The sequence below is a fragment of the Colossoma macropomum genome, unplaced genomic scaffold, assembly GCF_904425465.1.
Source record: "Colossoma macropomum unplaced genomic scaffold, Colossoma_macropomum, whole genome shotgun sequence".
In the NCBI taxonomy this organism is placed as follows: Eukaryota; Metazoa; Chordata; class Actinopteri; order Characiformes; family Serrasalmidae; genus Colossoma; species Colossoma macropomum.
This window is the reverse complement of record NW_023494792.1, coordinates 5,632,759-5,659,940: the sequence shown is the minus strand read 5'-3', so window position 1 is coordinate 5,659,940 and position 27,182 is coordinate 5,632,759. Positions and strand designations below refer to the sequence as shown.

Genomic DNA, 27,182 nt, shown 5'->3' with positions numbered 1-27,182 from the left:
GAGAGGCATTAGGAACAATACATAGCCTTAACCTCCCACACTGTTTGGGTTATAAACACTTTTCTGTAACACTGTAAACATCACAGTGTTTAGTAAAGCTATTACCCTTTTCGAGAACAGATTGGGGAAAGATTGACAGTGACATCAAATAAACAGTCAAGCTTTCCCTCTTTCCCTCATTTGTTGAAGTTGAGTTTTGCCCAATTTTGTTCTCAAAAAGGATAAGAGCTCAACTAGACATGGTTACAGTATTGAGGTACATTGTCACTGTCCACAGAAACCTCCAAAACAGTATCTCTAAAGAACAAAGCAAAAACTTTAATAACTTCTAATGTATAAGTTAACATAAAGACATTTTATTCAAAGTAATATTTGACTATTTCTCTCTTGGTTCATGATTCATGTAATATTCACACAATTTGAAAAAAAATGAGACACTTTTTGGAGGAGGGGGCTGGGGGGTGATATGTAACATATCAACCTAGGGAGGCTTCAGTATTCACTATGTGTGTATACGATCAGGAAAGATGCAAGTGAGCAAAAGGGTATCTGTGCCTAAAATGTAGATGTAGATGTGCTTGTTCTCTGCCCCAGGATTCTGGTGATTATAAATAGTTGGGCCATTTTTAATACCACAAAAGGAGGATTCTGGGTAAATTAATAATACCTCTTTTCATAAGCTTAGAGAAGAGAATGACCTAGATGCAGTTGTCATCTCTACAGCTCTGTTCTTTCTTTCGCAGAACTATCAGTTCTTCCATTCTCTCTCTCTCTCTCTCTCTCTCTCTCTCTCTCTCACACACACACACACACACACACACACACACACACACACACACGCGTAAAATAATCTTTTTTCATTCTCCTTCAGCAAGCAGGTCTATTTCCGATTCTCTAGCAATCAGCATACAGAATCATCTATTAAACCACACTAAGGCCTCCCTCAAGCCTTTGACTGCACGGTTAAAAAAGTCCAATACGAACATATCCATAGCCAAACGCTCTGTCTGAAGCTAAAACCTCTCTAAAAATTTCCCTCTGTAATATTGTGCCTCCAAACACACTGACCTCTTGACCCCATGATTTGCCCTGCCTGAGGAAGTCATCAGAACCCTGTGCACATTTTACCAAGAAAGCTCTGATTACTGTTCACAAATAATATGACACTTTTGAATATGTAAAACAGCTGCAGAATGATAAGCTGCATAATAAATGTACTGCATAATAAGGGTTAACAGAAACATAACAATCCACATATTGCACTGCTAGTGTAACTGTACTATACAAAGAAAAGCACTTTAACAGCCTGCACAAACCAGTAACTGGATAAATCACTAAATAAAGCTGCAAAAGCTTTAAACAGCCTGAGCAGTCATAAACATTTCAATATCTTGAAAAAAAATGAACATTTCCAGGGATATAGCAAAAACATTTTGTATAAAGAAAACAATTATTTAACATCACAAAGTCAACACTTGGCTGTTACTTTCATTGTTTTCATTTTGCTTTTGCTTAGTACAGGAATAATGCAGTACAAGCCTAGGAACAATTTAAGTAACACAATCCACAAGATGAGGTGAATATGTTTAAAATAGTCATTTGAAAACATGATTAAAATTACCAATATCAAAACACTTGCATCAGTCCCCACATAACTCTCTGTTAAATGTCAACACAGTATGTGCTTATTTGCAGGGTAGTTGGTGGTCCTCATTTGTAGGGCCATAAATTTTGACTTTGAATAGGAGAAGTGATATGACTCCATGTGCGTACTTCATTACCACCAGAATTGTAAAATTTTACCCTGGTCTTGAAGTTGAAGCTGCAAAACACAGCCTCATTATGTATAGATTGTAATGCATAGGCCAACACATTTGCACTGAGAACCTTTATAAGTACAGAGAAAGGAGCTACTCAGTATTAATTCAACTGAAAAGACAATTAGCTGGCAGAATGTTTCTCCTGAATAATTAAAGATAAGGCTCTCTAAGCAGAGCACTTCAGGGGAGTGATTGTTGGGTGACATTTATGCAACTTTACAGTTGTCTTTTAAAGATGTACAAAGGTCAATATGACATAATTTCTATGATGTGATACAAATTATGTAAAAAGTACACTTACGTGATGGTTTGAGTAGGCCGAATAAAAACACTTCTATAACAAATATTTGTTGAATGTTTCTAAGGGCACTCCATGTCTTGTCAGCTTCTTTACCATTTACACAACAAACTACTGGTATAAACAGCAACACAGATGTGGTACAATACACACAAGTAGAGACTTAGTATCACCAAACAACAAGTTCCCTTTATCCAATAATGGTTTTAGTTGATGCTTTTTCCCTTGCTACTATTGTTTTCATGAATACAGTCCACTGAACACAAAGAAGTAAAGATTTAACATCCATTAGAGAAAAGTTGCAGAAACACAGTTCAGGTTCATCATCTAAAGTACAACACCAGAGTCTCTGCATACCAACCTCTTCTTTGTCCTTCCTTAATTTTGTTCTTTATTTTCTGTGTCTTAGGCATCCACCCATGTCCATTTTAAGGTTTTGTTGTCCCCTGTTCCTTATTGATCATTGAGAAGCAGAATAAAAGTCCATAGTAAAGCCTTAGCCATGCAGATCCATGCATGTTGAATTAATATGGATGTTAATGAAATAAACACGTTGGCCGTTCTGAGGGAACATGAGCTTGTGCACTGGGGGTGGGAGTAGCATTGCTGATCTCCATGTAAGCTCATCTATCAGTCACAACCATAAGCAAAGTCTTTCTCCATCCAGTCTGTGAGATTCTCAGCATTAATGCAGGAGAAAAGCCAATGGGAAGTAACTGCTGTGTACATCAAATAGAAGCCTTGTAAGATGTTCAGAAAGTAGGTGCAGACAGGTAGCCAGGTAGAAGGGCAGGTGTTGGGTGGGCATGGTCCACTGTTCTAGCCAGGTTCTTCTCAACATCACTCCAGCAACAAGGGGTGGGAGGGGGCCTCATGAGGAACTGCTGCTGGTGGTAGTGGATGCCTGCCAACGAGAAAAGAGTTAGGCAATCAAGGGACAAATCTGAACCAACCACATCCCTGTGGTAGTCTAGATTCTGAACACGTCTCATGCAGCCGAGGCCTGTCACTCAAACAAGGGGCTTCAGGCAAAACACCAAAACAATGTGACCTCGGTTTTGACTGACAGGTGACGGGGGAGCTATCCATGAATACCATGCTCAGAGATTAGGTGTGGTTGGGAGGGATGTAAGGGTGATGGGCACGAGGCTGAAAACTGGGTGATTGCTTTAGTTAATTTCCCATCCCTCGGAAATCACATTACATTATCTGTGAACAGGAATTCACCAGAAGCCGTATGTGAATCAATCTATTCGCCCAACCAGTCAAACACAGTCTAACATACATCTCATCTGTTTCTGTAATGGTGTTTAGGATATTATGAACATCATTATAAATAAATAGATAGATAAATAAATAAATAAATAAATAAATACATGCATGAGACCATGTGGAGGGTGTGTGTAGAAAGATCTCTCTTCTCTTTCAGTGATTTTGTCATAAAAATTGCAAAGTGAGGGTCTGTATGTGTAAAGGCAGCAGTTTCATGCCTGGGAAGGCAAAGGTGGGTGAATGCCCTGTGCAAGGAACACTTATACTTTGTTTTGTTTTTTTTTCTTTTTTATGCAGTTATGCTATTGTTCAAGCATGTGATGCAGATCTGCATAGGAACAGGCTATAGCTTCTGTGACAGGTGTGTGTATGTAAGTGTCCCAACAGAGGTGGAGAGAAAGGCATACCTTAATCCCTCACTTTAATCAGGACTACCATTTGAGCCTGAGTCGCTGCCAAACAGACCACAGATTCAACAGTCATTGTAAATACCATTACTAACATGTCTGCTGGCCAGGACTGCTAATCAAAATGGTTTCAAGTAAAGCCACCCACCAAGCTGTTCACTATGACAACACACATTTTGTTCTCAACCTTGCAACCCTTCAGATGTCTTTAAGCGCTTCCAATGATTGAGAGAGGTCAAAAGGTTTATTGCTTTGTGATGATGTGTGTTGTAATGAAAAGTACTGGATCAAAACTGAATTGAGTTGAATAAATCAGTTCCACAGCTCCTCCTACAACAAGACAATTCAAACTCCACATACAAATAAACAACCACCAAAACAAAGAAACAAACAAGAGCACTCATTTCTGAAAAAGTCAAAGGTCAAAGGGCGCTTGGCTGAGGCGCTCCAGAGAGATGATGACAGGGCTGCATACCTCCAGCACAGGAAGGGACCTCGCTCATTTTGAGTACTTCAGAACAGAAACAAAAACAAGAAACATGAATTTCAATCATTGTGTTACGGTGTGACAAAAAACATGCTAAATTCTCTTACAAATCACACAGGAAGGCCTTGACAAAGTAAAAACAGATGAAACATCAATTCCCATCATTTAATGAAATTAATGGTGTTAATTGATATTTTATCATTTTTTTTCTTTGCTGAGAACCTAAAACATTGGTTGCAGAAGTAGAATAGAATAGATGCAATTGTGGTATTTTTTATAAAGTATAGTATCTATTAGTGTAAATATTAAAGTTCAGAATATGGATAACAAACACTCAAAGACAGTATTGCCCAGCAGGAATATTCCTGACCTCTCCTCCTATTGGACAGACTTGTATGGGCCCCTTTCACATTGCCACTTTCTTTGGTTACTCAAAGGAGGTAACTGTGTTTCTAGTTTAACCAAAACAATTGGCACAGTCAATATTTAATGCATTCTGTTGTAACTCCAAACAAACACCACATTACATATTGCAATTCTTGAATGACTACATGCAATACGGTCAATGTAAACTGTCAAATGTAAAATGTAAAACTGAGGCAATTTGGAAAGTGGGTAGTTGTTCAAAGAAAACTGTGATGCATCTGTGTAGCACAAAAAGTATTATATGTAATGGAATATTACACGAATATAAAGTTCTACATTTTAACCCCTTAACAATCCAAGCTTATTACATACAAAGGCTTATTATTAAGTAGCTACAGGGACTTCAGTGCAAACTAATGAAGCTATTTTTAGGTTATAGAGGTGTGTAATGATACTTTGGCTTGTTAAGGGATTAAAAATGGCAAAACAGAATGAACACATTTAACCTATCAGGACAAGAACGAGTCACATAGTCATGGTAACAGTTGCAGCTATGAACACTGTGATTTCCTCCCTGGACTGATTTTGAACGTGTTGTGTGCTTGGTTGGGAATGAATCATTCAGAAGGTGTGGTTAACTTTGTGTGACATTGTGGCACTGAGGACAGTAGTAAGAGAGACTTAACGCTGCATCACAGAGGAGAACATTTAAAAATAAGACTTATTATTCAAATATATTCAGTCTGGATTATAAAAAAGTCAAGATACTGCAGGGTAAACTTGTAGGTTTTTGAGTCGGCTGAGGAGGAGTCATGAGTGAAGAAGGAAGGATGGTTTTTCAGATTAGCTAAAGCTAGAGCTAACAATTTGAAATTACATGGTTTATCTTTGCAATATGTTTTTTAAACCAAACGCCAAAGCAAGCACACTTTACAGCTCCACTGATTGGGGTATTTGTTATACTTAAACCCTAAATGCAATAACCTCCTTAAGAAACTGATGGAAGTGGCAAGCTAGAAACAAACCTCTGAAGTTGTGTTGGCATTCTGTAGCCAGCGCCATGCCAATATTAGGAACTCCAGGTCTAGGCAGCTTTTCTCCACAGAAAAAGTTGCAATTTTTGAAAAGCTTTTTTTCCCTATGGAGTAAAACAGCTTAGACCTGGAGTTCCTAATATTGGCATGATGACAGGACAACTTCTGAGGTCTGTGTGAAAAGGGCTGATATATCTAACAAAATGATAAAGATTATAAATAGCACAAATTATATTTCATGATTTAAAAAAAATCAATATGTAAAATATGAATTATTCAGAAGAGGTTGTTCATGAAGCAGGTGGTTAGTCAAGAGAAAACAATCAAAAGGGGGACAAGTAAAAACAAAGGGGGACAAGTGAAGTGGTACTTTCCACCTCTTTCTCTCTCTCTCTCTCTCTCTCTCTCTCTCTCTCGTACACACACACACACACACACACACACACACATAAACTCCCTTAAACATCCATAGTGTATTTTCTCCCATGTAATGCACTTGCCTTTCAGTCTGTTAGGAAACATCAGCATTCAACATTATGTTAGTTAAATCATTCTATGGACATTAATGACCTATTTAGCATAACCTCTAAATGCTACTTAAAACAAACAAACAGCAAAAAAAGAAGAAGAAAGAAATAAAAGAATAAGTTTTACACTGAATTTACTTTACTTGATTTAAATGTACACATCATTTCCACATGAATTAAATTAAACCGACACAATTTGTTCTTTCAAGTTTCTTACACTGTTAATAACTGTAGATGCAATGTATTTTATTTCTGTGGAATGGAGTGCACATTACTGTCAAGTAAAATCAGTGCATCACTTCTGTTCAGTTTAGAGGGCTTGACATTTGACCACAAGAAAGGTGCAAATAAAAGATTGGCTGAAGTTTAAATGAACAATAAACAATGGTTAAACTGATGATGTGCTGTGAACTACTGCTATTACTCCAACAACATCTATAGAGCACTGCTGCAGATGTTTAATCTGCACTCTGCTGATGATTCTCATTTTAGCTTGTACTCGACAATGTTGCAGTGAATATTTCCATAACAGGAAGGTTGAATTTGAAGTGTTAATGTGTGTGAAGACGCAGTGAAGAGGCAGCAGCAGTAACAGCGCTGAAAGTAGGTCACACAGCAGAGAGAGAAAAACAACATGTCAGTCAACCTGCTAGCACACATTCACCATGGCTCTCCACCAGCAGCATGTAGTAGCTGACCCAGCAGCCAGAGGGGCTGAGAATGAAAGGAAAACATGTGAGAAATGGACAGAATAAGATTTCAGAACATCTCTAAAACAGTGATTCTCAACCCCAGTCATTGGGAGTCACTACAATGTATATTTTGCCAGTTCTCCCAGAGCTGGGTGGTTCAGGTCCTGGTTTCTGTAGTTAATTCAAACCAGCAGCAAAGACGTTAAGGCAGTTGGAACAAAATTCTGCAAAGCATTTTTTACTATCTAACAGTGGGTCTGATATTTTCCTAATGAGGTTTAATGGGTGTTATAAGAAAGATGAAATCACTAAAGGGTGCAGGGCCTGGAGGCTTGAGCATAAGACTTAGAATGACTACACTATGTAATAAAATAAGAAAAACAATAATAAAGAAGGAGCTAATCTAGATGTCATTTCCCCTAAAGGGGAAATGACATCTAGAGTAGCACAGTTATTATAAAAGTCACTGGTCAAGTGAACAATTAAACTACTCTACCATAAAATATTGATAATTATTCTGCAGGGTGTTAAGAACAATAGTATAACTCATTTAGCTGATCTGTAATAATATATATATAGATATATATATATATATATATATATATATATATATGTATATATATATATATATATACACAGGAAGTGTCTATTCATTAAACTAAAACAAATAAGTTTAACAAGAACAAATACACAAATAAACAATTTGCTGTCAGTGTGTTAGCTTAACCAATTCCAAACCACTCCTCAAGGAAGGCCAGTATTTACACAATTATCCATCCAGTACATAATTCTGTAAATAGATCCATCACTAAATTAAATCAGGCATGCTGGTGAAAGAATTCATGAACCAAAGTGGCATTCATCTGTATTCAAAATATCTATAACATTGTCCTGTTAAGTATTGCTGTATTTATGTTTGTTTGTATACATTGTAATGTTTTATGGTATTACAACTGATAATAAGGCAAAAACAGCCTTATTATCAATTGCATGTTTGCACAATACTGTATGTACGGAATATATTACACACACACAAACATACAGTGTAGTAACAAAACAGGGAGAGTATTAGAAAGTACAAAGCAAAATGGAGAGAATGTTCAATAATTTAAAGCAAGACATTGCACTCTATAACAAAGTGCAAGAGGAGACAAAGCTTGATCTGTGACGGATGCTCTCAAAGAGGGGGAAGTAAAGCTGAAAAGCTCAGAGCAAAAGAGAATATTCCACGAGCCAAAAGTGAGCCTTAAGGCAAGTGAAAAAACTAAAAGTTACCAAGGTAAAAAGCAAGACAATAGCTCATAGCTTTTAGATCTACTGTTCAAAGACAAGGACAATGAGAATCTTGCACTGTCATGGCCGATTAGGATGGTGCTGCCACAGAAAAGCTGAGCATCTTCAACAACAAAAGCTTAAGGTCAGTAGGGTTCATGAATCATGGATTTTTATTCCTACCTGTAGAGTGGACGCAGCTGAGTCACTAGTCTCGGTCACGCCTGTACTCCTGGGTATACTGGACACGATGTATCTCGCCCCCTTTGGCACAGGCTGCCTAACTACCAGCTTCCCTTTCCTCGTCTCCGCTAGAAACAAACTGTACCAGTAGGCATCGTTGGACACCAGCGTGGAATCGGCGATGGTGGAGTTCCTCTCACTGATCACACTGTTCCTGCAGGGAGGAGCTGCTTTGCTGGGCTTCGGTTTCTGACACTTCAGCACGATGGTCACCAATATGGTGATCAGTAAGAGAAATGACACCGAGCCCAGTCCGATCACCAGATAAAGGTTCAAGTCTGAAAAGATGTCATACTCTAAAGGCACTTCAGTCAGGTCAGCATAGGTTTTCAGCGCGGCCTCCACCGTGGACAGTTTGATGGTGACTGTAGCGGAGAGCGAGGGCTCTCCGTTGTCCTTGGCGATCACCACCAGCCGCTGGTGGCGCGAGTCTCTGTAGCTGAACATCCTCATGGTCCGGATCTCTCCGTTGTACTGGTCCAAGCTGAACAATGTAGCATCGGTGTTCTGGAGAAACTGGTAGGTGATGCGAGAGTTGTGCACCGAGTCGGTGTCAATAGCGATCACTTTGGCTATCAGAGTTCCTTTATCCGTGGATCTCTGGATTTTTTCCTCCACCACTGAGCCGTGCGCGCGCCATGGAGACACTATAAGCGGTGGGTTGTCGTTCTGGTCCATTATAATGATGTGAACGGTCATGTTGCTGCTGAGCGGAGGAACGCCAGAGTCTCTGGCCTCGATGTGGAAAAGGAACTCCTTCTCTATCTCATAATCAAACGTCTTCAGTGCGTAAAGGTTCCCGTTCTCTGGATTGATGGAGAACAGCATGGACATGGAGGTGTTCGCTATTTCCTTCTCTATTATGAAATATACTAGATACTGATTTTCATGGAGGTCTGGGTCGTGTGCGGTGAGGGAGCTCAATAAAGCTCCTGGGGCGTTATTTTCCACAACCTGTATGGTGTAGAATGACTGTGGAAACTGAGGAACGTTGTCGTTAACGTCCAGCAGCTCTAAAGTCATAGTTTCATTATCAGATAACGGAGGGTTTCCTCTGTCTGTGACGGTGAATGTGATGTCATACTCTGGAACCTTTTCACGGTCTAATGGTTCTGATACCGCGAGCTCATAATAATTATCAGATGATTCTTTAAGCGTAAAAGGCAATTCATCAGAAATATGAATATCTATTTGACCGTTTTCTCCTGAGTCTTTATCACTCACACTAACTACTGCTATCACTGTTCCTACAGCTATGTCTTCTTTAACTGGACTAGTAAACGACTTTATGGAAATTTCCGGATGATTGTCGTTCATATCTGTGATTAAAATCGTTATTTTGCACTGACCCGAAAGACTATTCGCTCCTTTATCTGTTGCTATTATTTCCATGTTATAGATTTTGAAATCTTCATAGTTTACCATTTCTTTAACTCTGATCTCACCATTTTCTGAATTCAAACTGAAAGTACTTTGTGTTTTCTCCGACGTATAAAGACTGAAAGAGTACTCAATCTCCGAATTTGATCCCTCGTCTCTATCTGTTGCGTTTAGTTTGACTACAAGGTATCCAATTGGTGAGTTTTCTGTTAGATTTATGGTATAGCTGTCTTTGTCAAACTGAGGGGCGTTGTCATTGGTATCCAGCACGCGCACAATAATGCTGGCTGTACCAGAACGAGTAGGTACTCCACCATCTACAGCAGTGAGTATCAAGTGGTGGACTGCCTGTTCTTCACGGTCTAGAGCTTTTTTAAGTATCAGATCTGTAAATTTTGACCCATCTCTTCCTGTCTGAATTTCAATAGCAAAGTGCTCACTTTCACTTAAGTAGTATGTCTTTATAGAATTCGAGCCAAAATCAGGATCCACTGCATTATTCAATGAAAATCTTTCACCAACAGGGGTGGACTCAGATATATCTAGGTGTATAGTGTCTCGCCTGAAGTGAGGGGCATTATCATTGATGTCTACAATTTCAAGTTCTATGTTAAATATACGTTTCGGGTTTTCAATGGTCACATCCATTTTAAGAAAGCACGAAGAGGTTTTTATATTACATAGTAGCTCCCTATCTATCTTTTCTGCTATGAATAGTTCCCCAGTATCTTTATTTACGTCGAGATACTTCCTGTTTGCGATGACATCTAATCTCATACTCCTTTTATTCAAGCTCCTCACATCTAAACCCAAATCTGTGGCCAGGTTAGCAACAACCGAACCTTCTTCCATTTCTTCAGGAATGGAATAGTGCGTAACGGCAGACGCTGTGTTAATCAACGCAGTCAGAAGAAAGATGGAAACGTACCTTCTCTGAAATTGTGTCGCTAAATACCTCTCCATAGTCCTTGCGTGTAAATAGACGAATGTCATATGAAAAAAATCTCGAACGACTATTGTACCTTTTCCGTCAGTTCAGATTTATTCCCAAGAGGAAAGCAAATGAAGTCTCAATACAGGATGCAGCAAACAAACAGAACACACTGAGCAGCTGGGGCACAGCGCATGAGTGAAAAACGCGATGCTCTCCTTGGAATGACGGGGTGTCATGGAGGCTTCGTTGCAAAAGTATTCGTTGGTGAACAGCGACGCATTGCGCACAAAGCTGGATTCGTTTATTACACTTCTTGTGTTTCATTTTAAAAAAGAGGTGCTCTATTGCTTTTCACAAAATTAGTAACAACCAAAATAAAATAAATATAGTCATGACAAGCAGGCTTACAAACAAAATTAACAAGTCAGCCAACTCTGTACGAAATGACCAGACCTAACAGTAATATCACTAAAAGCATAGAATAGCCACACGAAAAATGATTTACCTGTAAAGTGGACGCAGCTGAGTCACTTGTCTCGGTCATTCCTGTGCTCCTGGGTATACTGGACACGATGTATCGCGCCCCCTTTGGCACAGGCTGCCTAACTACCAGCTTCCCTTTCCTCGTCTCCGCTAGAAACAAACTGTACCAGTAGGCATCGTTGGACACCAGCGTGGAATCGGCGATGGTGGAGTTCCTCTCACTGATCACACTGTTCCTGCAGGGAGGAGCTGCTTTGCTGGGCTTCGGTTTCTGACACTTCAGTACGATGGTCACCAATATGGTGATCAGTAAGAGAAATGACACCGAGCCCAGTCCGATCACCAGATACAGGTTCAGATCTGAAAAGATGTCATACTCTAAAGGCACTTCAGTCAAGTCAGCATAGGTTTTCAGCGCGGTCTCCACCGTGGACAGTTTGATGGTGACTGTAGCAGAGAGCGAGGGCTCTCCGTTGTCCTTGGCGATCACCACCAGCCGCTGGTGGCGCGAGTCTCTGTAGCTGAACATCCTCATTGTCCGGATCTCTCCGTTGTACTGGTCCAAGCTGAACAATGTAGCATCAGTGTTCTGGAGAAACTGGTAGGTGATGCGAGAGTTGTGCACCGAGTCGGTGTCAATAGCGATCACTTTGGCTATCAGAGTTCCTTTATCGGTGGATCTCTGGATTTTTTCCTCCACCACTGAGCCGTGCGCGCGCCATGGAGACACTATAAGCGGTGTGTTGTCGTTCTGGTCCATTATAATGATGTGAACGGTCACGTTGCTGCTGAGTGGAGGAACGCCAGAGTCTCTGGCCTCGATGTGGAAAAGGAACTCCTTCTCTATCTCATAATCAAACGTCTTCAGTGCGTAAAGGTTCCCGTTCTCTGGATTGATGGAGAACAGCATGGACATGGAGGTGTTCGCTATTTCCTTCTCTATTATGAAATATACTAGATACTGATTTTCATGGAGGTCTGGGTCGTGTGCGGTGAGGGAGCTCAATAAAGCTCCTGGGGCGTTATTTTCCACAACCTGTATGGTGTAGAATGACTGTGGAAACTGAGGAACGTTGTCGTTAACGTCCAGCAGCTCTAAAGTCATAGTTTCATTATCAGATAACGGAGGGTTTCCTCTGTCTGTCACGGTGAATGTGATGTCATACTCTGGAACCTTTTCACGGTCTAACGGTTCTGACACCACGAGCTCATAATAATTATCAGATGATTCTTTAAGCGTAAAAGGCAATTCATCAGAAATATGAATATCTATTTGACCGTTTTCTGCTGAATCTTTATCACTCACACTAACTACTGCTATCACTGTACCTACAGCTATATCTTCTTTAACTGGACTAGTAAACGACTTTATGGAAATTTGTGGATGATTGTCATTCATATCTGTTATTAAAATCGTTAATTTACATTTTCCTGATAATGAATTTGCTCCTTTGTCAGTTGCTATAATTTCCATAGTATATATTTTGAAATCCTCAAAATTGATCATTTCTTTCACTCTAATTTCTCCATTTTCTGGATTCAAACTGAAAGTCTCCTGTGTTTTTTCCGAAGTATAAAGACTGAAAGCATACACAATCTCTGAATTTGATCCATCGTCTTTATCACCGGCATTTAATTTGACTACAAGGCTTCCAATCGGTGAGTTTTCTGTTAAGTTAATGGTGTAACTTTCTTTTTCAAACTGAGGTGCGTTGTCGTTGGTATCCAGCACGCGCACAATGATGCTGGCTGTACCAGAGCGCGCGGGGACTCCGCCATCTACGGCAGTGAGTATTAAATTATGAACAGCCTGTTCTTCTCTGTCTAAAGCCTTTTTCAGAATCAAATCGGCAAACTTGGATCCATCTCGTCCGGTCTGAATCTCAATGCTGAAATGGTCACTTTCACTCAGATAATACGTTTTAACGGAATTTGAGCCAGTGTCCGGATCCACAGCATTAGTCAGCGAAAATCTCTCCCCCACGGTGGTTGCCTCTGATATGTCTAAGTGCATTGTGTCCCTTCGAAAATGAGGAGCATTGTCATTAATGTCCATTATCTCAAGTTCAATGTTGAAAAGTCGAACTGGGTTTTCTATTGTGGCATCCAGCTTGAGAACACACGTTGTGACAGACTTTGAAGTACAAAAATACTCCCTGTCGATTCTCTCTACAATGTACATCTCCCCTGTGTCTTTGTTAACGTCTAAGTATTTCCTGTTTGAAGCGACATCCAAGCGCATTTTTCGTTCACTGAGAGTTTTTAAATCCAGGCCCAAATCAGCTGCCAAATTCGCAACTACGGATCCTTCTTCCATTTCTTCTGGGATGGAGTAATGAGTAACAGAAAGAGTTGGTTCAAAGACAATGGACAGCAAGCAGAAAAACGAGACATACCTTAAACCTGGCTGGACATTCATATTCGCTTCCTTTGTGAGCTTCAGGCGCAATACAATCAGTGGAATCACAAATAAGTCCAAAAAGCAAAGACGTAAGAAGAAAGAAGCTCGGCCAGAAGCAGTGAAAGTATAAAAACGCAACGATGAAGGCTGTCAGACTAAAGAGAATAAAGAAGGGTAGTCCTGCAAGCGAAGACTGCGACCGAGGCTTCACAAAGAGGAACTGTCATGACGTCTACTCGCTCATGGTGAAGTTGGTTTTCATGGTGAACAGCGACTCTTTGCGCACAAGATTAGGTCTGCGTGTCTGTGCATAAAGCACTAGAACACATATATTGTGAAACATTCCATTTGGAGAATGGAACAAAATACTTAAAATGTGGAAAATTGCAGTTTTAATTACATCAATGCATTAAAGTTAAATATATTAGAACATACTGGCTGCTGTTTTGGAAGAGACTAATGAAGTCACAGACAAGATGAACCATTATATTGCAATCAAGCTCAAAATACAGTGACTAATGAAATAAAAGAAAAATAGTAATTTTAATTCAAAGAAGTGCTATTAGCCATCATATTTTAATAATCATAAATACTGACCTGAAAATAGATAAAGTAATGTGTCACTATTTTATCTTCCTACCTGCAGAGTGGACGCAGCTGAGTCACTAGTCTCGGTCACGCCAGTACTCCTGGGTATACTGGACACGATGTACCGCGCCCCCTTTGGCACAGGCTGCCTAACTACCAGCTTCCCTTTCCTCGTCTCTGCTAGAAACAAACTGTACCAGTAGGCATCGTTGGACACCAGCGTGGAATCGGCGATGGTGGAGTTCCTCTCACTGATCACACTGTTCCTGCAGGGAGGAGCTGCTTTGCTGGGCTTCGGTTTCTGACACTTCAGCACGATGGTCACCAATATGGTGATCAGTAAGAGAAATGACACCGAGCCCAGTCCGATCACCAGATACAGGTTCAGGTCTGAAAAGATGTCATACTCTAAAGGCACTTCAGTCAAGTCAGCATAGGTTTTCAGCGCGGTCTCCACCGTGGACAGTTTGATGGTGACTGTAGCAGAGAGCGAGGGCTCTCCGTTGTCCTTGGCGATCACCACCAGCCGTTGGTGGCGCGAGTCTCTGTAGCTGAACATCCTCATGGTCCGGATCTCTCCGTTGTACTGGTCCAAGCTGAACAATGTAGCATCGGTGTTCTGGAGAAACTGGTAGGTGATGCGAGAGTTGTGCACCGAGTCGGTGTCAATAGCGATCACTTTGGCTATCAGAGTTCCTTTATCGGTGGATCTCGGGATTTTTTCCTCCACCACTGAGCCGTGCGCGCGCCATGGAGACACTATAAGCGGTGTGTTGTCGTTCTGGTCCATTATAATGATATGAACGGTCACGTTGCTGCTAAGTGGAGGAATGCCAGAGTCTCTGGCCTCGATGTGGAAAAGGAACTCCTTCTCTATCTCATAATCAAACGTCTTCAGTGCGTAAAGGTTCCCGTTCTCTGGATTGATGGAGAACAGCATGGACATGGAGGTGTTCGCTATTTCCTTCTCTACTATGAAATACACTAGATACTGATTTTCATGGAGGTCTGGGTCGTGTGCGGTGAGGGAGCTCAATAAAGCTCCTGGGGCGTTATTTTCCACAACCTGTATGGTGTAGAATGACTGTGGAAACTGAGGAACGTTGTCGTTAACGTCCAGCAGCTCTAAAGTCATAGTTTCATTATCAGATAACGGAGGGTTTCCTCTGTCTGTGACGGTGAATGTGATGTCATACTCTGGAACCTTTTCACGGTCTAACGGTTCTGACACCACGAGCTCAAAATAATTATCAGATGATTCTTTAAGCGTAAAAGGCAATTCATCAGAAATATGAATATCGATTTGACCGTTTTCTCCTGAGTCTTTATCACTCACACTAACTACTGCTATCACTGTACCTACAGCCATGTCTTCTTTAACTGGACTAGTAAACGACTTTATGGAAATTTCCGGGTGATTGTCGTTCATATCTGTAATTATAATTCTTACTTTGCACTTTCCTGACAAGGCATTTGTACCTTTATCTGTAGCTAATATCTCCATGTCATATATCTTAAAATCCTCATAGTTAATCATTTCTTTCACTCTGATCTCCCCATTATTAGGATTTAATGTAAAGGTCTCTTGGGTTTTCTCTGAAGTATATAAACTAAATGAATAATTTATGTCCGAATTTGTTCCTTCGTCTAAATCAGTTGCATTTAATTTGACAACCAGACTCCCAATTGGCGAATTTTCGCTTAAATTAATAGTATAACTTTCCTTGTCGAATTTAGGGGCGTTATCATTCGTGTCTAGTACACGGACAATAATGCTTGCGGTCCCAGAGCGAGAAGGCTTTCCGCCATCTACAGCAGTTAGCATTAGATTATGCACAGCTTGCTCCTCGCGGTCTAAAGGCTTTTTCAGAATTAAATCAGCAAATTTTGACCCATCTCTGCCTGTCTGTACTTCAATTTCAAAATGATCACTTTCACTCAAATAATACGTCCTTATTGAATTTGACCCAATGTCCGGGTCTACTGCATTGCTCAATGAAAATCTTTCACCTGCAGGGGTAGACTCTGACACGTCCAAATTAATCGTATCTCTGCGGAAATATGGAACGTTGTCGTTAATATCCTGTATTTCTATTTCAATGTTGAATATGCGTACAGGATTATCCAAAATCACCTCCATTTTAAGATAGCAAGTAGATTTTGATATGCAAAGATATTCACGGTCAATCCTCTCCAAAATAAACAACTCTCCTGTGTCTTTGTTCACCTCCAAATATTTCTTATTGGCAATTATATCTAATCGCACCTTTCGCCTTGCCAATGTTGTCACGTCGAGTCCTAAATCAGAAGCCAAATTAGCAACGACAGATCCAACTTCCAGCTCCTCTGGAATCGAATAATGATTCACCGAAGTGGTTGAGGGAACCACGGCCGAAAAAAGAAGCAACGCTATGACATACCTTCTCCAGGGCTGTGCCTCCATTGTTAGTATCACAGAACACTATGCAAACTGATAAAGCCAGTAAAAATTCCACACAAGGACAGATGAAACGGAACACGCGATTAATCAAAACTGTTTCTAATTTAAAGATATAAACTGGAATAATCCGTTCTCCATCCAGAGGCAAAGTACATACACAGGTTTGCATCCGTGCGCCCGCACCAACAGACACACACTACAGACTGTCATGGCGACAACAAAAGAAAAGAAAACAGTGTTTAACTGGCGAACAGCGACACTTTGTGCATGTTTCGAAGAATTACCAGTCAAGCAAACATTCGTGTGTTAGGCAAAATAACTTTTAAAACATATACAAAGCGCATATATTCCACAGCTTTGCCAGAAAGAAGAGGCAATACAAGGAAAAAAGGGACAAACGGAAAGAGAGTTGTGTTTTTACCTGTAGAGTGGACGCAGCTGAGTCACTAGTCTCGGTCATGCCTGTACTCCTGGGTATACTGGACACAATGTATCGCGCCCCCTTTGGCACAGGCTGCCTAACTACCAGCTTCCCTTTCCTCGTCTCCGCTAGAAACAAACTGTACCAGTAGGCATCGTTGGACACCAGCGTGGAATCGGCGATGGTGGAGTTCCTCTCACTGATCACACTGTTCCTGCAGGGAGGAGCTGCTTTGCTGGGCTTCGGTTTCTGACACTTCAGTACGATGGTCACCAATATGGTGATCAGTAAGAGAAATGACACCGAGCCCAGTCCGATCACCAGATACAGGTTCAAGTCTGAAAAGATGTCATACTCTAAAGGCACTTCAGTCAAGTCAGCATAGGTTTTTAGCGCGGTCTCCACCGTGGACAGTTTGATGGTGACTGTAGCAGAGAGCGAGGGCTCTCCGTTGTCCTTGGCGATCACCACCAGCCGCTGGTGGCGCGAGTCTCTGTAGCTGAACATCCTCATGGTCCGGATCTCTCCGTTGTACTGGTCCAAGCTGAACAATGTAGCATCAGTGTTCTGGAGAAACTGGTAGGTGATGCGAGAGTTGTGCACCGAGTCGGTGTCAATAGCGATCACTTTGGCTATCAGAGTTCCTTTATCGGTGGATCTCTGGATTTTTTCCTCCACCACTGAGCCGTGCGCGCGCCATGGAGACACTATAAGCGGTGTGTTGTCGTTCTGGTCCATTATAATGATGTGAACGGTCACGTTGCTGCTGAGCGGAGGAACGCCAGAGTCTCTGGCCTCGATGTGGAAAAGGAACTCCTTCTCTATCTCATAATCAAACGTCTTCAGTGCGTAAAGGTTCCCGTTCTCTGGGTTGATGGAGAACAGCATGGACATGGAGGTGTTCGCTATTTCCTTCTCTATTATGAAATACACTAGATACTGATTTTCATGGAGGTCTGGGTCGTGTGCGGTGAGGGAGCTCAATAAAGCTCCTGGGGCGTTATTTTCCACAACCTGTATGGTGTAGAATGACTGTGGAAACTGAGGAACGTTGTCGTTAACGTCCAGCAGCTCTAAAGTCATAGTTTCATTATCAGATAACGGAGGGTTTCCTCTGTCTGTCACGGTGAATGTGATGTCATACTCTGGAACCTTTTCACGGTCTAACGGTTCTGACACCACGAGCTCATAATAATTATCAGATGATTCTTTAAGCGTAAAAGGCAATTCATCAGAAATATGAATATCTATTTGACCGTTTTCTCCTGAGTCTTTATCACTCACACTAACTACTGCTATCACTGTACCTACAGCTATATCTTCTTTAACTGGACTAGTAAACGACTTTATGGAAATTTCCGGATGATTGTCGTTCATATCTGTTATGATAATTGTTAGTTTACACTGCCCAGATAAGGAATTAGTTCCTTTGTCTGTTGCTATTATTTCCATGTTATAGATCTTAAAATCTTCATAGTTAATCATCTCTTTAACCCTAATCTCCCCATTGCTTGGATTTAAACTGAATGTCTCTTGAGTTTTTTCCGAAGTATAAAGACTAAAAGAGTACATTATTTCAGAATTAGTTCCCTCATCTCTGTCTGTTGCGTTCAGTTTGACTACAAGGCTTCCAATCGGTGAGTTTTCTGTTAAGTTTATGGTATAACTGTCTTTTTCAAACTGAGGTGCGTTGTCGTTGGTATCCAGCACGCGCACAATGATGCTGGCTGTACCAGAGCGCGCGGGGACTCCGCCATCTACGGCAGTGAGTATTAAATTATGAACAGCCTGTTCTTCTCTGTCTAAAGCCTTTTTCAGAATCAAATCAGCAAACTTAGAGCCGTCTCTGCCGGTCTGTATTTCAACTGCAAAATGAGCACTTTCGCTTAAGTAATATGTATTTATGGAATTACTTCCTATATCTGGGTCCAGGGCATTGTTCAGGGACAGTCTTTCACCAGCAGGCGTTGATTCGGATATATCTAAATGCATTGTGTCTCTCCTAAAATATGGAGCGTTATCGTTGATATCTATTATTTCTATCTCAATGTTGAAAATTCTAACTGGATTTTCAATCGTTGCATCTAGTTTTAGAAAACACGTCATTTTAGAATTACAAAGATATTCTCTGTCTATTTTTTGTAAAATATACAGCTCACCGGTTTCTTTGTTAATATCCAAGTATTTCTTCGTAGCAATCGTATCCAAACGCATTTTCCGCTTACTCAGCGTTTTCACATCCAGCCCTAAATCAGCGGCTAAATTGGCGACCACAGATCCTTCTTCCATTTCCTCCGGGATTGAGTAATGAGTCACGGCAGGCGCAGTTTTAAAGACAGCAGACAGCATGAAGAAAACCGTGACGTACCTTAACAGAGCCTGGCTTCTCATTTTCGCTTCCGTTCTTTGTCAGCACTCAGCACCATATGATCACATGCACATTAGGCCACAGAATATCACGAGAAAATCCCACAAAAAAAGAAAAAAAAATATCACTGAAGGTCGCGGTTGAAGGAGTGAATCGTTCTGCAGACAAAGACTGTGATGTCTTCTTCATGTGATACTGTTATGGCGACAAGCGGATCTGATTTTTCCCAGTACATTTTCCTGAAGAACAGCGACTCTTTGCGCATAAGGGAAGCAGGTACACTTTAGCAGCAATAATTACAAGCCAAAGCTACCTTGAAGAATAATCCGTTTTGAAGGAAAGAAAAAGGAGAATATCAAATGGAGAAGTGTGTGAGGAAATGCGAGCATAACTGACAAGAAAGTTAGAGTACAGCAGAGTAATGGAGGTGATGTACTGACCGTGATCTGCTAACAACATAAGCACCATGCGTTCAGTAAGGAGTTCAGATCTTGGGATCAGAGCATTAAATAAAGTTCAGGAAGTAAATCCAAGACATCTGTTACATGACAGCAGGCAATGCAATATTTTGCCCATTAAACATCTATGAATGTCAGTCATATTCTATACCCTCCAGAATCGCAGACACTCTCAGTAAATATGAGTAAAAAGACTTTAAAATAATGTCAGTTTTATTGTTCATCTTCATCTAACGCTAAAAATGAGCGAATTTTTTAGTGAAATTTAAAAAAAATCGCATGTCAGTAACTGATACTCCTTCAAATATTACCTTATGCATCATTCCTTTGCTAAAATATCAGCACTGGGTCTTCTCTTTTGATTCTATCAAATTTTAATATTCAATATCTAAAACATTTTTTGTGTTTATTTTATACAACCCGTTATGTCAGGTATTCTAAGAAGATTTGTAAGCTTTTTATAAAAAACAAACATCCCCAACATCAAAGTTCCACCGCTGTATTTCACAGTGGGCATTACAGGCCCCTTGCTATATAACCACGACTCCTTTAAAGCCGAACAGATCTCTGAAGCTTGTTGCCAAATAACTTTATTTTAGTCAGTAGTTTTGACATATGTTTTGGAGATTTTGTTTAAATCTTACCTCAGTGAAAAATCTCTCATATTTTCAGTTCAACGACAACGTAATGGAACATAAACATTTCTGCATAGAGTTTATACTTTAATAAACGATGCAAACAATTCTGGAGCGGAGAGTTTAGCACTATGAATATATAAAAATGCATAAATATAGCAAATCCTGCTACTGTCTTTGGACCACATCGCCTCACTTCTGTTGGCAACCAAAATGAGGGTTTTTATGTATCTAAGTGGTAACACATATGGATGTAAAAAAGAGCAGGAATATGTTACAGTGCTGAAGGACAGATAGGACAGATATTATAATAAAGAGCAAGCTGGTGTTTGTAAAGAGAGAAGAGAGTGTCCATTATTCAAAAACTAAAGAGTTGACGTGACAAATAGTTTTGGAACTCCACTTATACCAGATAGAATTTTACATAACTACATTTGAAAGATGTGGAACGTAGAATTATGTAAACCATCATAAGAAAGCAATTCGTGTAGATCAATTTAGATATTAAAAGCATAACCCAGCATATATATTCAGTATATTCGCAGTCTGCATGATTTCTATATATTCGTGTCGAGTGTATACTGAACTGATACTGAGAAGAAAAAGCACTTCACATTTCTTAAAAACGTGATTTGGATACAGTGACTATAAGTGACTCAAAGAGGAGGGATCTCATAAAACTGTAAGGCGCAAATTAGTTGCTATTATTATTATTATTATTATTATTATCATTACTGAATCCATAGACAGGTAGTAAGATAGCTAAAATGAATACTGTTGCATAGCATACTGTTGTAAGATTCACACGAAATGTTTTGTGATAAACAAGCATGTAAATGATGCTCTTTCTGAGCAAAATGACAAGAAAAAATGTAGATTTTAGATCATTCTTGAGTCACTAGGCAGTAATCCCATTTAGGAAGATATTGAAATTCTTCTTCGTCCTACCTGTAGAGTGGACGCAGCTGAGTCACTAGTCTCGGTCACGCCTGTACTCCTGGGTATACTGGACACGATGTATCGCGCCCCCTTTGGCACAGGCTGCCTCACTACCAGCTTCCCTTTCCTCGTCTCCGCTAGAAACAAACTGTACCAGTAGGCATCGTTGGACACCAGCGTGGAATCGGCGATGGTGGAGTTCCTCTCACTGATCACACTGTTCCTGCAGGGAGGAGCTGCTTTGCTGGGCTTCGGTTTCTGACACTTCAGCACGATGGTCACCAATATGGTGATCAGTAAGAGAAATGACACCGAGCCCAGTCCGATCACCAGATACAGGTTCAAGTCTGAAAAGATGTCATACTCTAAAGGCACTTCAGCCAAGTCAGCATAGGTTTTCAGCGCGGTCTCCACCGTGGACAGTTTGATGGTGACTGTAGCAGAGAGCGAGGGCTCTCCGTTGTCCTTGGCGATCACCACCAGCCGCTGGTGGCGCGAGTCTCTGTAGCTGAACATCCTCATGGTCCGGATCTCTCCGTTGTACTGGTCCAAGCTGAACAATGTAGCATCGGTGTTCTGGAGAAACTGGTAGGTGATGCGAGAGTTGTGCACCGAGTCCGTGTCAATAGCGATCACTTTGGCTATCAGAGTTCCTTTATCGGTGGATCTCTGGATTTTTTCCTCCACCACTGAGCCGTGCGCGCGCCATGGAGACACTATAAGCGGTGTGTTGTCGTTCTGGTCCATTATAATGATGTGAACGGTCACGTTGCTGCTGAGCGGAGGAACGCCAGAGTCTCTGGCCTCGATGTGGAAAAGGAACTCCTTCTCTATCTCATAATCAAACGTCTTCAGTGCGTAAAGGTTCCCGTTCTCTGGATTGATGGAGAACAGCATGGACATGGAGGTGTTCGCTATTTCCTTCTCTATTATGAAATACACTAGATACTGATTTTCATGGAGGTCTGGGTCGTGTGCGGTGAGGGAGCTCAATAAAGCTCCTGGGGCGTTATTTTCCACAACCTGTATGGTGTAGAATGACTGTGGAAACTGAGGAACGTTGTCGTTAACGTCCAGCAGCTCTAAAGTCATAGTTTCATTATCAGATAACGGAGGGTTTCCTCTGTCTGTGACGGTGAATGTGATGTCATACTCTGGAACCTTTTCACGGTCTAACGGTTCTGACACCACGAGCTCATAATAATTATCAGATGATTCTTTAAGCGTAAAAGGCAATTCATCAGAAATATGAATATCTATTTGACCGTTTTCTCCTGAGTCTTTATCACTCACACTAACTACTGCTATCACTGTACCTACCGCTATATCTTCTTTAACTGGACTAGTAAACGACTTTATGGAAATTTCTGGGTGATTGTCATTCATATCTGTAATTAAAATTGTTACTTTGCATTGTCCAGAGAGACTATTAACCCCCTTATCCGTTGCTATTATCTCCATGTCATAAATCCTGAAATCCTCATAATTGATCATTTCTTTAACTCTGATCTCACCATTATCAGGGTTTAGACTGAAAGTTTCCTGAGTCTTCTCAGATGTGTAAAGACTAAACGAATAAACTATATCTGAATTTGATCCTTCGTCCAGATCTGTTGCGTTTAACTTTACAACGAGGCTTCCAATTGGTGAGTTTTCCATTAAATGTATTTTATAGCTGTCTTTATCAAATTTCGGGGCGTTGTCATTTGTATCCAGTACGCGCACTATAATGCTTGCTGTGCCGGAGCGCGCAGGGACTCCGCCATCCACTGCTGTGAGTATTAGATTGTGAATGGCCTGCGTCTCTCGGTCCAAAACCCGTCTTAGAATTAAATCAGCAAATTTGGAACCGTCTCTACCGGTTTGTATTTCAATGTCAAAATGCTCGCTCTCGCTCAGATAATAGGTTTTAATGGAGTTCGATCCTATGTCAGGGTCAACAGCATTACTGAGAGAGAAACGCTCACCCGCAGGGGTGGACTCTGATATATCCAGGTGTATGGTGTCTCTCCGAAACTGAGGTGCATTATCGTTTATATCCACTATTTCAATTTCAATGTTGAATATTCGTACTGGATCATCAAGAATAACTTCCGTTTTAACTAAGCATGTTGTTGCTGTTTTGCTACAGAGATACTCTCTATCCATCTTTTCCAAAATGTAAAGCTCTCCGGTTTCTTTGTTTATTTCAAGGTACTTCTTATTCGAAATTATGTCCAGCCTCATTTTTCGTCTACTCAGTGTTTTCACGTCCAGTCCCAAATCTGTAGCTAAATTCGCCACAACAGATCCTTCTTCCATTTCTTCTGGGATAGAATAATGAGTAACAGCAGTCGCTCCGCATAAGAAAGCAGCGAAAAGAAGAAAGACTGACACGTACCTCCGTAGCTGTGCCTTCATAAAGTCTTCCATTGCTTCACATCGATACGTTCCCATTACTCGTAAGTTTGTACAATCTACTATGTTCCTGGCGACAAAAACACGTCGAAATATTTATTCCCTCTGTGAAATTCTATAAGATCCACATGGACAGGCGGAAGGGCTTTGTGTGCGTGTCCTCACAGTGAAACACTGAAATGGCGACTAAACATTAAAGCTTTTTTTTAAGAGAACAGCGACGCTCTGCGTTTAAGTTCATGGAATACACCAATTTGGTCCAGATATCAGTGCTTTCAGTTGTACCAGTTTTGAAAGATAAACATTTTAAAATTTAAATACATTGTGAAGAAATAAATAAGTGAAAATTTATGTTTCCACTGCGTATTTACATATTACACTGAGTCCTCAAACCAAAAACGATAAGTGTGTGTGTGTGTGTGTGTAAAGGTAAAGTTCAATTGTGAGTCGTATGAGAAAACAATTTTCCCAGTGACAGCTGCGTTTTTCTTACCTGTAGAGTGGACGCAGCTGAGTCACTTGTCTCGGTCACGCCTGTACTCCTGGGTATACTGGACACGATGTATCGCGCCCCCTTTGGCACAGGCTGCCTAACTACCAGCTTCCCTTTCCTCGTCTCTGCTAGAAACAAACTGTACCAGTAGGCATCGTTGGACACCAGCGTGGAATCGGCGATGGTGGAGTTCCTCTCACTGATCACACTGTTCCTGCAGGGAGGAGCTGCTTTGCTGGGCTTCGGTTTCTGACACTTCAGCACGATGGTCACCAATATGGTGATCAGTAAGAGAAATGACACCGAGCCCAGTCCGATCACCAGATACAGGTTCAAGTCTGAAAAGATGTCATACTCTAAAGGCACTTCAGTCAAGTCAGCATAGGTTTTCAGCGCGGTCTCCACCGTGGACAGTTTGATGGTGACTGTAGCAGAGAGCGAGGGCTCTCCGTTGTCCTTGGCGATCACCACCAGCCGCTGGTGGCGCGAGTCTCTGTAGCTGAACATCCTCATGGTCCGGATCTCTCCGTTGTACTGGTCCAAGCTGAACAATGTAGCATCGGTGTTCTGGAGAAACTGGTAGGTGATGCGAGAGTTGTGCACCGAGTCGGTGTCAATAGCGATCACTTTGGCTATCAGAGTTCCTTTATCGGTGGATCTCTGGATTTTTTCCTCCACCACTAAGCCGTGCGCGCGCCATGGAGACACTATAAGCGGTGTGTTGTCGTTCTGGTCCATTATAATGATGTGAACGGTCACGTTGCTGCTGAGCGGAGGAACGCCAGAGTCTCTGGCCTCGATGTGGAAAAGGAACTCCTTCTCTATCTCATAATCAAACGTCTTCAGTGCGTAAAGGTTCCCGTTCTCTGGATTGATGGAGAACAGCATGGACATGGAGGTGTTCGCTATTTCCTTCTCTATTATGAAATACACTAGATACTGATTTTCATGGAGGTCTGGGTCGTGTGCGGTGAGGGAGCTCAATAAAGCTCCTGGGGCGTTATTTTCCACAACCTGTATGGTGTAGAATGACTGTGGAAACTGAGGAACGTTGTCGTTAACGTCCAGCAGCTCTAAAGTCATAGTTTCATTATCAGATAACGGAGGGTTTCCTCTGTCTGTGACGGTGAATGTGATGTCATACTCTGGAACCTTTTCACGGTCTAACGGTTCTGACACCACGAGCTCATAATAATTATCAGATGATTCTTTAAGCGTAAAAGGCAATTCATCAGAAATATGAATATCTATTTGACCGTTTTCTCCTGAGTCTTTATCACTCACACTAACTACTGCTATCACTGTACCTACAGCTATATCTTCTTTAACTGGGCTCGAGAATGATTTAATAGATATTTCTGGATGGTTATCATTCATATCTGTGATTAAAATTCTTACTTTGCATTTTCCTGATAAGGAGTTTACTCCTTTGTCTGTTGCCACTACTTCCATATCATAAATTCTGAAATCTTCGTAATTAATCATTTCTCTAACTCTGATTTCACCATTTTCTGGATTTAAGCTGAACGTGTCCTGTGTTTTCTCTGACGTATATAAACTATATGCATATACGATGTCAGAATTTGATCCCTCATCTGCGTCTTTTGCGTTTAATTTGACTACAAGGCTTCCTATCGGTGAGTTTTCTGTTAAGTTAATGGTGTAACTTTCTTTTTCAAACTGAGGTGCGTTGTCGTTGGTATCCAAAACGCGCACAATGATGCTGGCTGTGCCAGAGCGCGCGGGGACTCCGCCATCTACAGCAGTGAGTATTAAATTATGAACAGCCTGTTCTTCTCGGTCTAAAGCCTTTTTCAGAATCAAATCTGTGAACTTTGATCCATCACGACCCGTCTGGATCTCAATGGAAAAGTGATCACTGTCACTAAGATAGTAGGTTTTAATCGAATTTACACCAATATCCGGATCAATCGCATTATTTAAAGAGAATCGCTCTCCAACAGGGGTCGATTCAGAAATATCTAAATGCATTGTGTCTCTTCTAAAATGGGGCGCATTGTCGTTAATATCTACAATTTCCAGTTCAATGTTAAACATGCGCACTGGGTTTTCTATTGTTGCATCTAGTTTCAAAATACATGTAGCTGCTGATTTTGTGGTGCAAATATGTTCTCGATCAATCCTTTCCGAGATGAACAGCTCGCCTGTGTCTTTGTTAATATCCAGATATTTTTTATTAGACAATGTATCCAGTCGTATCTTCCGTTTATTCAGTGTCCTCACATCCAGTCCAAGATCCGTTGCTAAATTTGCTACCACAGAGCCTTCCTCCATTTCTTCAGGTATAGAATAATGAGTAACAGCCGACGCTGTGCTTAAGAAAGAAGAGAAAATTATGGCTAAAACGTACCTTTTCAAGGGCGAGTGTTTTCTTCGAGTATCCATTGTTCGAAGCACAGTCCTACACACTATGAACCGAGTAAACGGAAGTACAGCTCGAAAAAAAGTGACCAATTAGAAATCCCGACCCTTACAAAGTAAGAGATTTTAAAATTGAAAGCTTTAAGCAATTAAATCATTTACACTGGTGAAGAGAGAGATTCTCAGACTGTCGCCAACAAAGGCAGTCGTGCCATCTCTCAGTGAGTGTGATGACGACAAGTAAAATGGCATGAGGTGTGTTTGTTGGAGAACAGCGACGCTGTGCGCTTTACTGTGCGTAATGCTTCAATGTGTGTTGAAATTTCTTACATAGCTGTTGCAATTATTGAAGAAGACAGAGAAGTGATTAAGACCAGAGGATGCATTTGAGAAAAAACTCCGTCAGGAAGAAAGGATGGGTTAATTAAATAGATTTAATTAAATA

The 27,182-nt window shown here is 41.0% G+C and overlaps 5 protein-coding genes across 7 annotated transcripts; all 5 read right to left on the bottom strand.

Annotated features, from left to right (window-relative positions):
* Positions 1 to 995: 995 nt before the first annotated feature.
* LOC118811455 (protocadherin alpha-C2-like) lies at positions 996 to 13,721 on the bottom strand. 3 transcript variants are annotated; one of them, XM_036575672.1, is made up of 3 exons: positions 8,359 to 10,860; positions 4,273 to 4,308; positions 2,916 to 3,022 (listed from the first exon to the last, which is right to left on the bottom strand). In XM_036575672.1, exons 1-2 carry the CDS (start codon positions 10,789 to 10,791, stop codon positions 4,297 to 4,299), a joined length of 2,445 nt encoding a protein of 814 aa, XP_036431565.1. In that variant the 5' UTR covers positions 10,792 to 10,860; the 3' UTR covers positions 2,916 to 3,022; positions 4,273 to 4,296. The 3 variants fall into 3 exon arrangements, with proteins under 3 accessions (XP_036431564.1, XP_036431565.1, XP_036431566.1); XM_036575673.1 differs by lacking the exon at positions 8,359 to 10,860 and adding an exon at positions 11,238 to 13,721 and having other exon boundaries at positions 2,918 to 3,022; XM_036575671.1 differs by lacking the exon at positions 4,273 to 4,308 and having other exon boundaries at positions 996 to 3,022.
* Positions 13,722 to 14,244: 523 nt separating this feature from the next.
* Positions 14,245 to 16,647, bottom strand: LOC118811454 (protocadherin alpha-C2-like). Its single transcript, XM_036575670.1, has one exon. The coding sequence runs from the start codon at positions 16,645 to 16,647 to the stop codon at positions 14,245 to 14,247; it is 2,403 nt and encodes an 800-aa protein (XP_036431563.1).
* A 319-nt stretch (positions 16,648 to 16,966) lies between these two features.
* LOC118811452 (protocadherin beta-16-like) lies at positions 16,967 to 19,581 on the bottom strand. The gene has a single exon (XM_036575668.1). It carries the CDS (start codon positions 19,454 to 19,456, stop codon positions 16,967 to 16,969), a length of 2,490 nt encoding a protein of 829 aa, XP_036431561.1. The 5' UTR covers positions 19,457 to 19,581.
* A 1,860-nt stretch (positions 19,582 to 21,441) lies between these two features.
* Positions 21,442 to 23,991, bottom strand: LOC118811453 (protocadherin alpha-C2-like). Its single transcript, XM_036575669.1, has one exon. It carries the CDS (start codon positions 23,899 to 23,901, stop codon positions 21,442 to 21,444), a length of 2,460 nt encoding a protein of 819 aa, XP_036431562.1. The 5' UTR covers positions 23,902 to 23,991.
* A 307-nt stretch (positions 23,992 to 24,298) lies between these two features.
* On the bottom strand, positions 24,299 to 27,098 carry LOC118812706 (protocadherin alpha-C2-like). Its single transcript, XM_036577819.1, has one exon. The coding sequence runs from the start codon at positions 26,759 to 26,761 to the stop codon at positions 24,299 to 24,301; it is 2,463 nt and encodes an 820-aa protein (XP_036433712.1). The 5' UTR covers positions 26,762 to 27,098.
* Between the last annotated feature and the right edge of the window lie 84 nt (positions 27,099 to 27,182).

Excerpts from the sequence above, each read along its gene's own strand:
- LOC118811455 (XM_036575671.1), bottom strand. The coding sequence starts at position 10,791 with ATGACATTCGTCTATTTACACGCAAGGACTATGGAGAGGTATTTAGCG. Across the intron at positions 3,023-8,358 it reads CAGCTGCGTCCACTCTACAG|GCATCCACTACCACCAGCAG; the intron begins GTAGGAATAAAA and ends TCTCGTTGGCAG.
- LOC118811454 (XM_036575670.1), bottom strand. The coding sequence starts at position 16,647 with ATGGAGGCACAGCCCTGGAGAAGGTATGTCATAGCGTTGCTTCTTTTT.
- LOC118811452 (XM_036575668.1), bottom strand. The coding sequence starts at position 19,456 with ATGAGAAGCCAGGCTCTGTTAAGGTACGTCACGGTTTTCTTCATGCTG.
- LOC118811453 (XM_036575669.1), bottom strand. The coding sequence starts at position 23,901 with ATGGGAACGTATCGATGTGAAGCAATGGAAGACTTTATGAAGGCACAG.
- LOC118812706 (XM_036577819.1), bottom strand. The coding sequence starts at position 26,761 with ATGGATACTCGAAGAAAACACTCGCCCTTGAAAAGGTACGTTTTAGCC.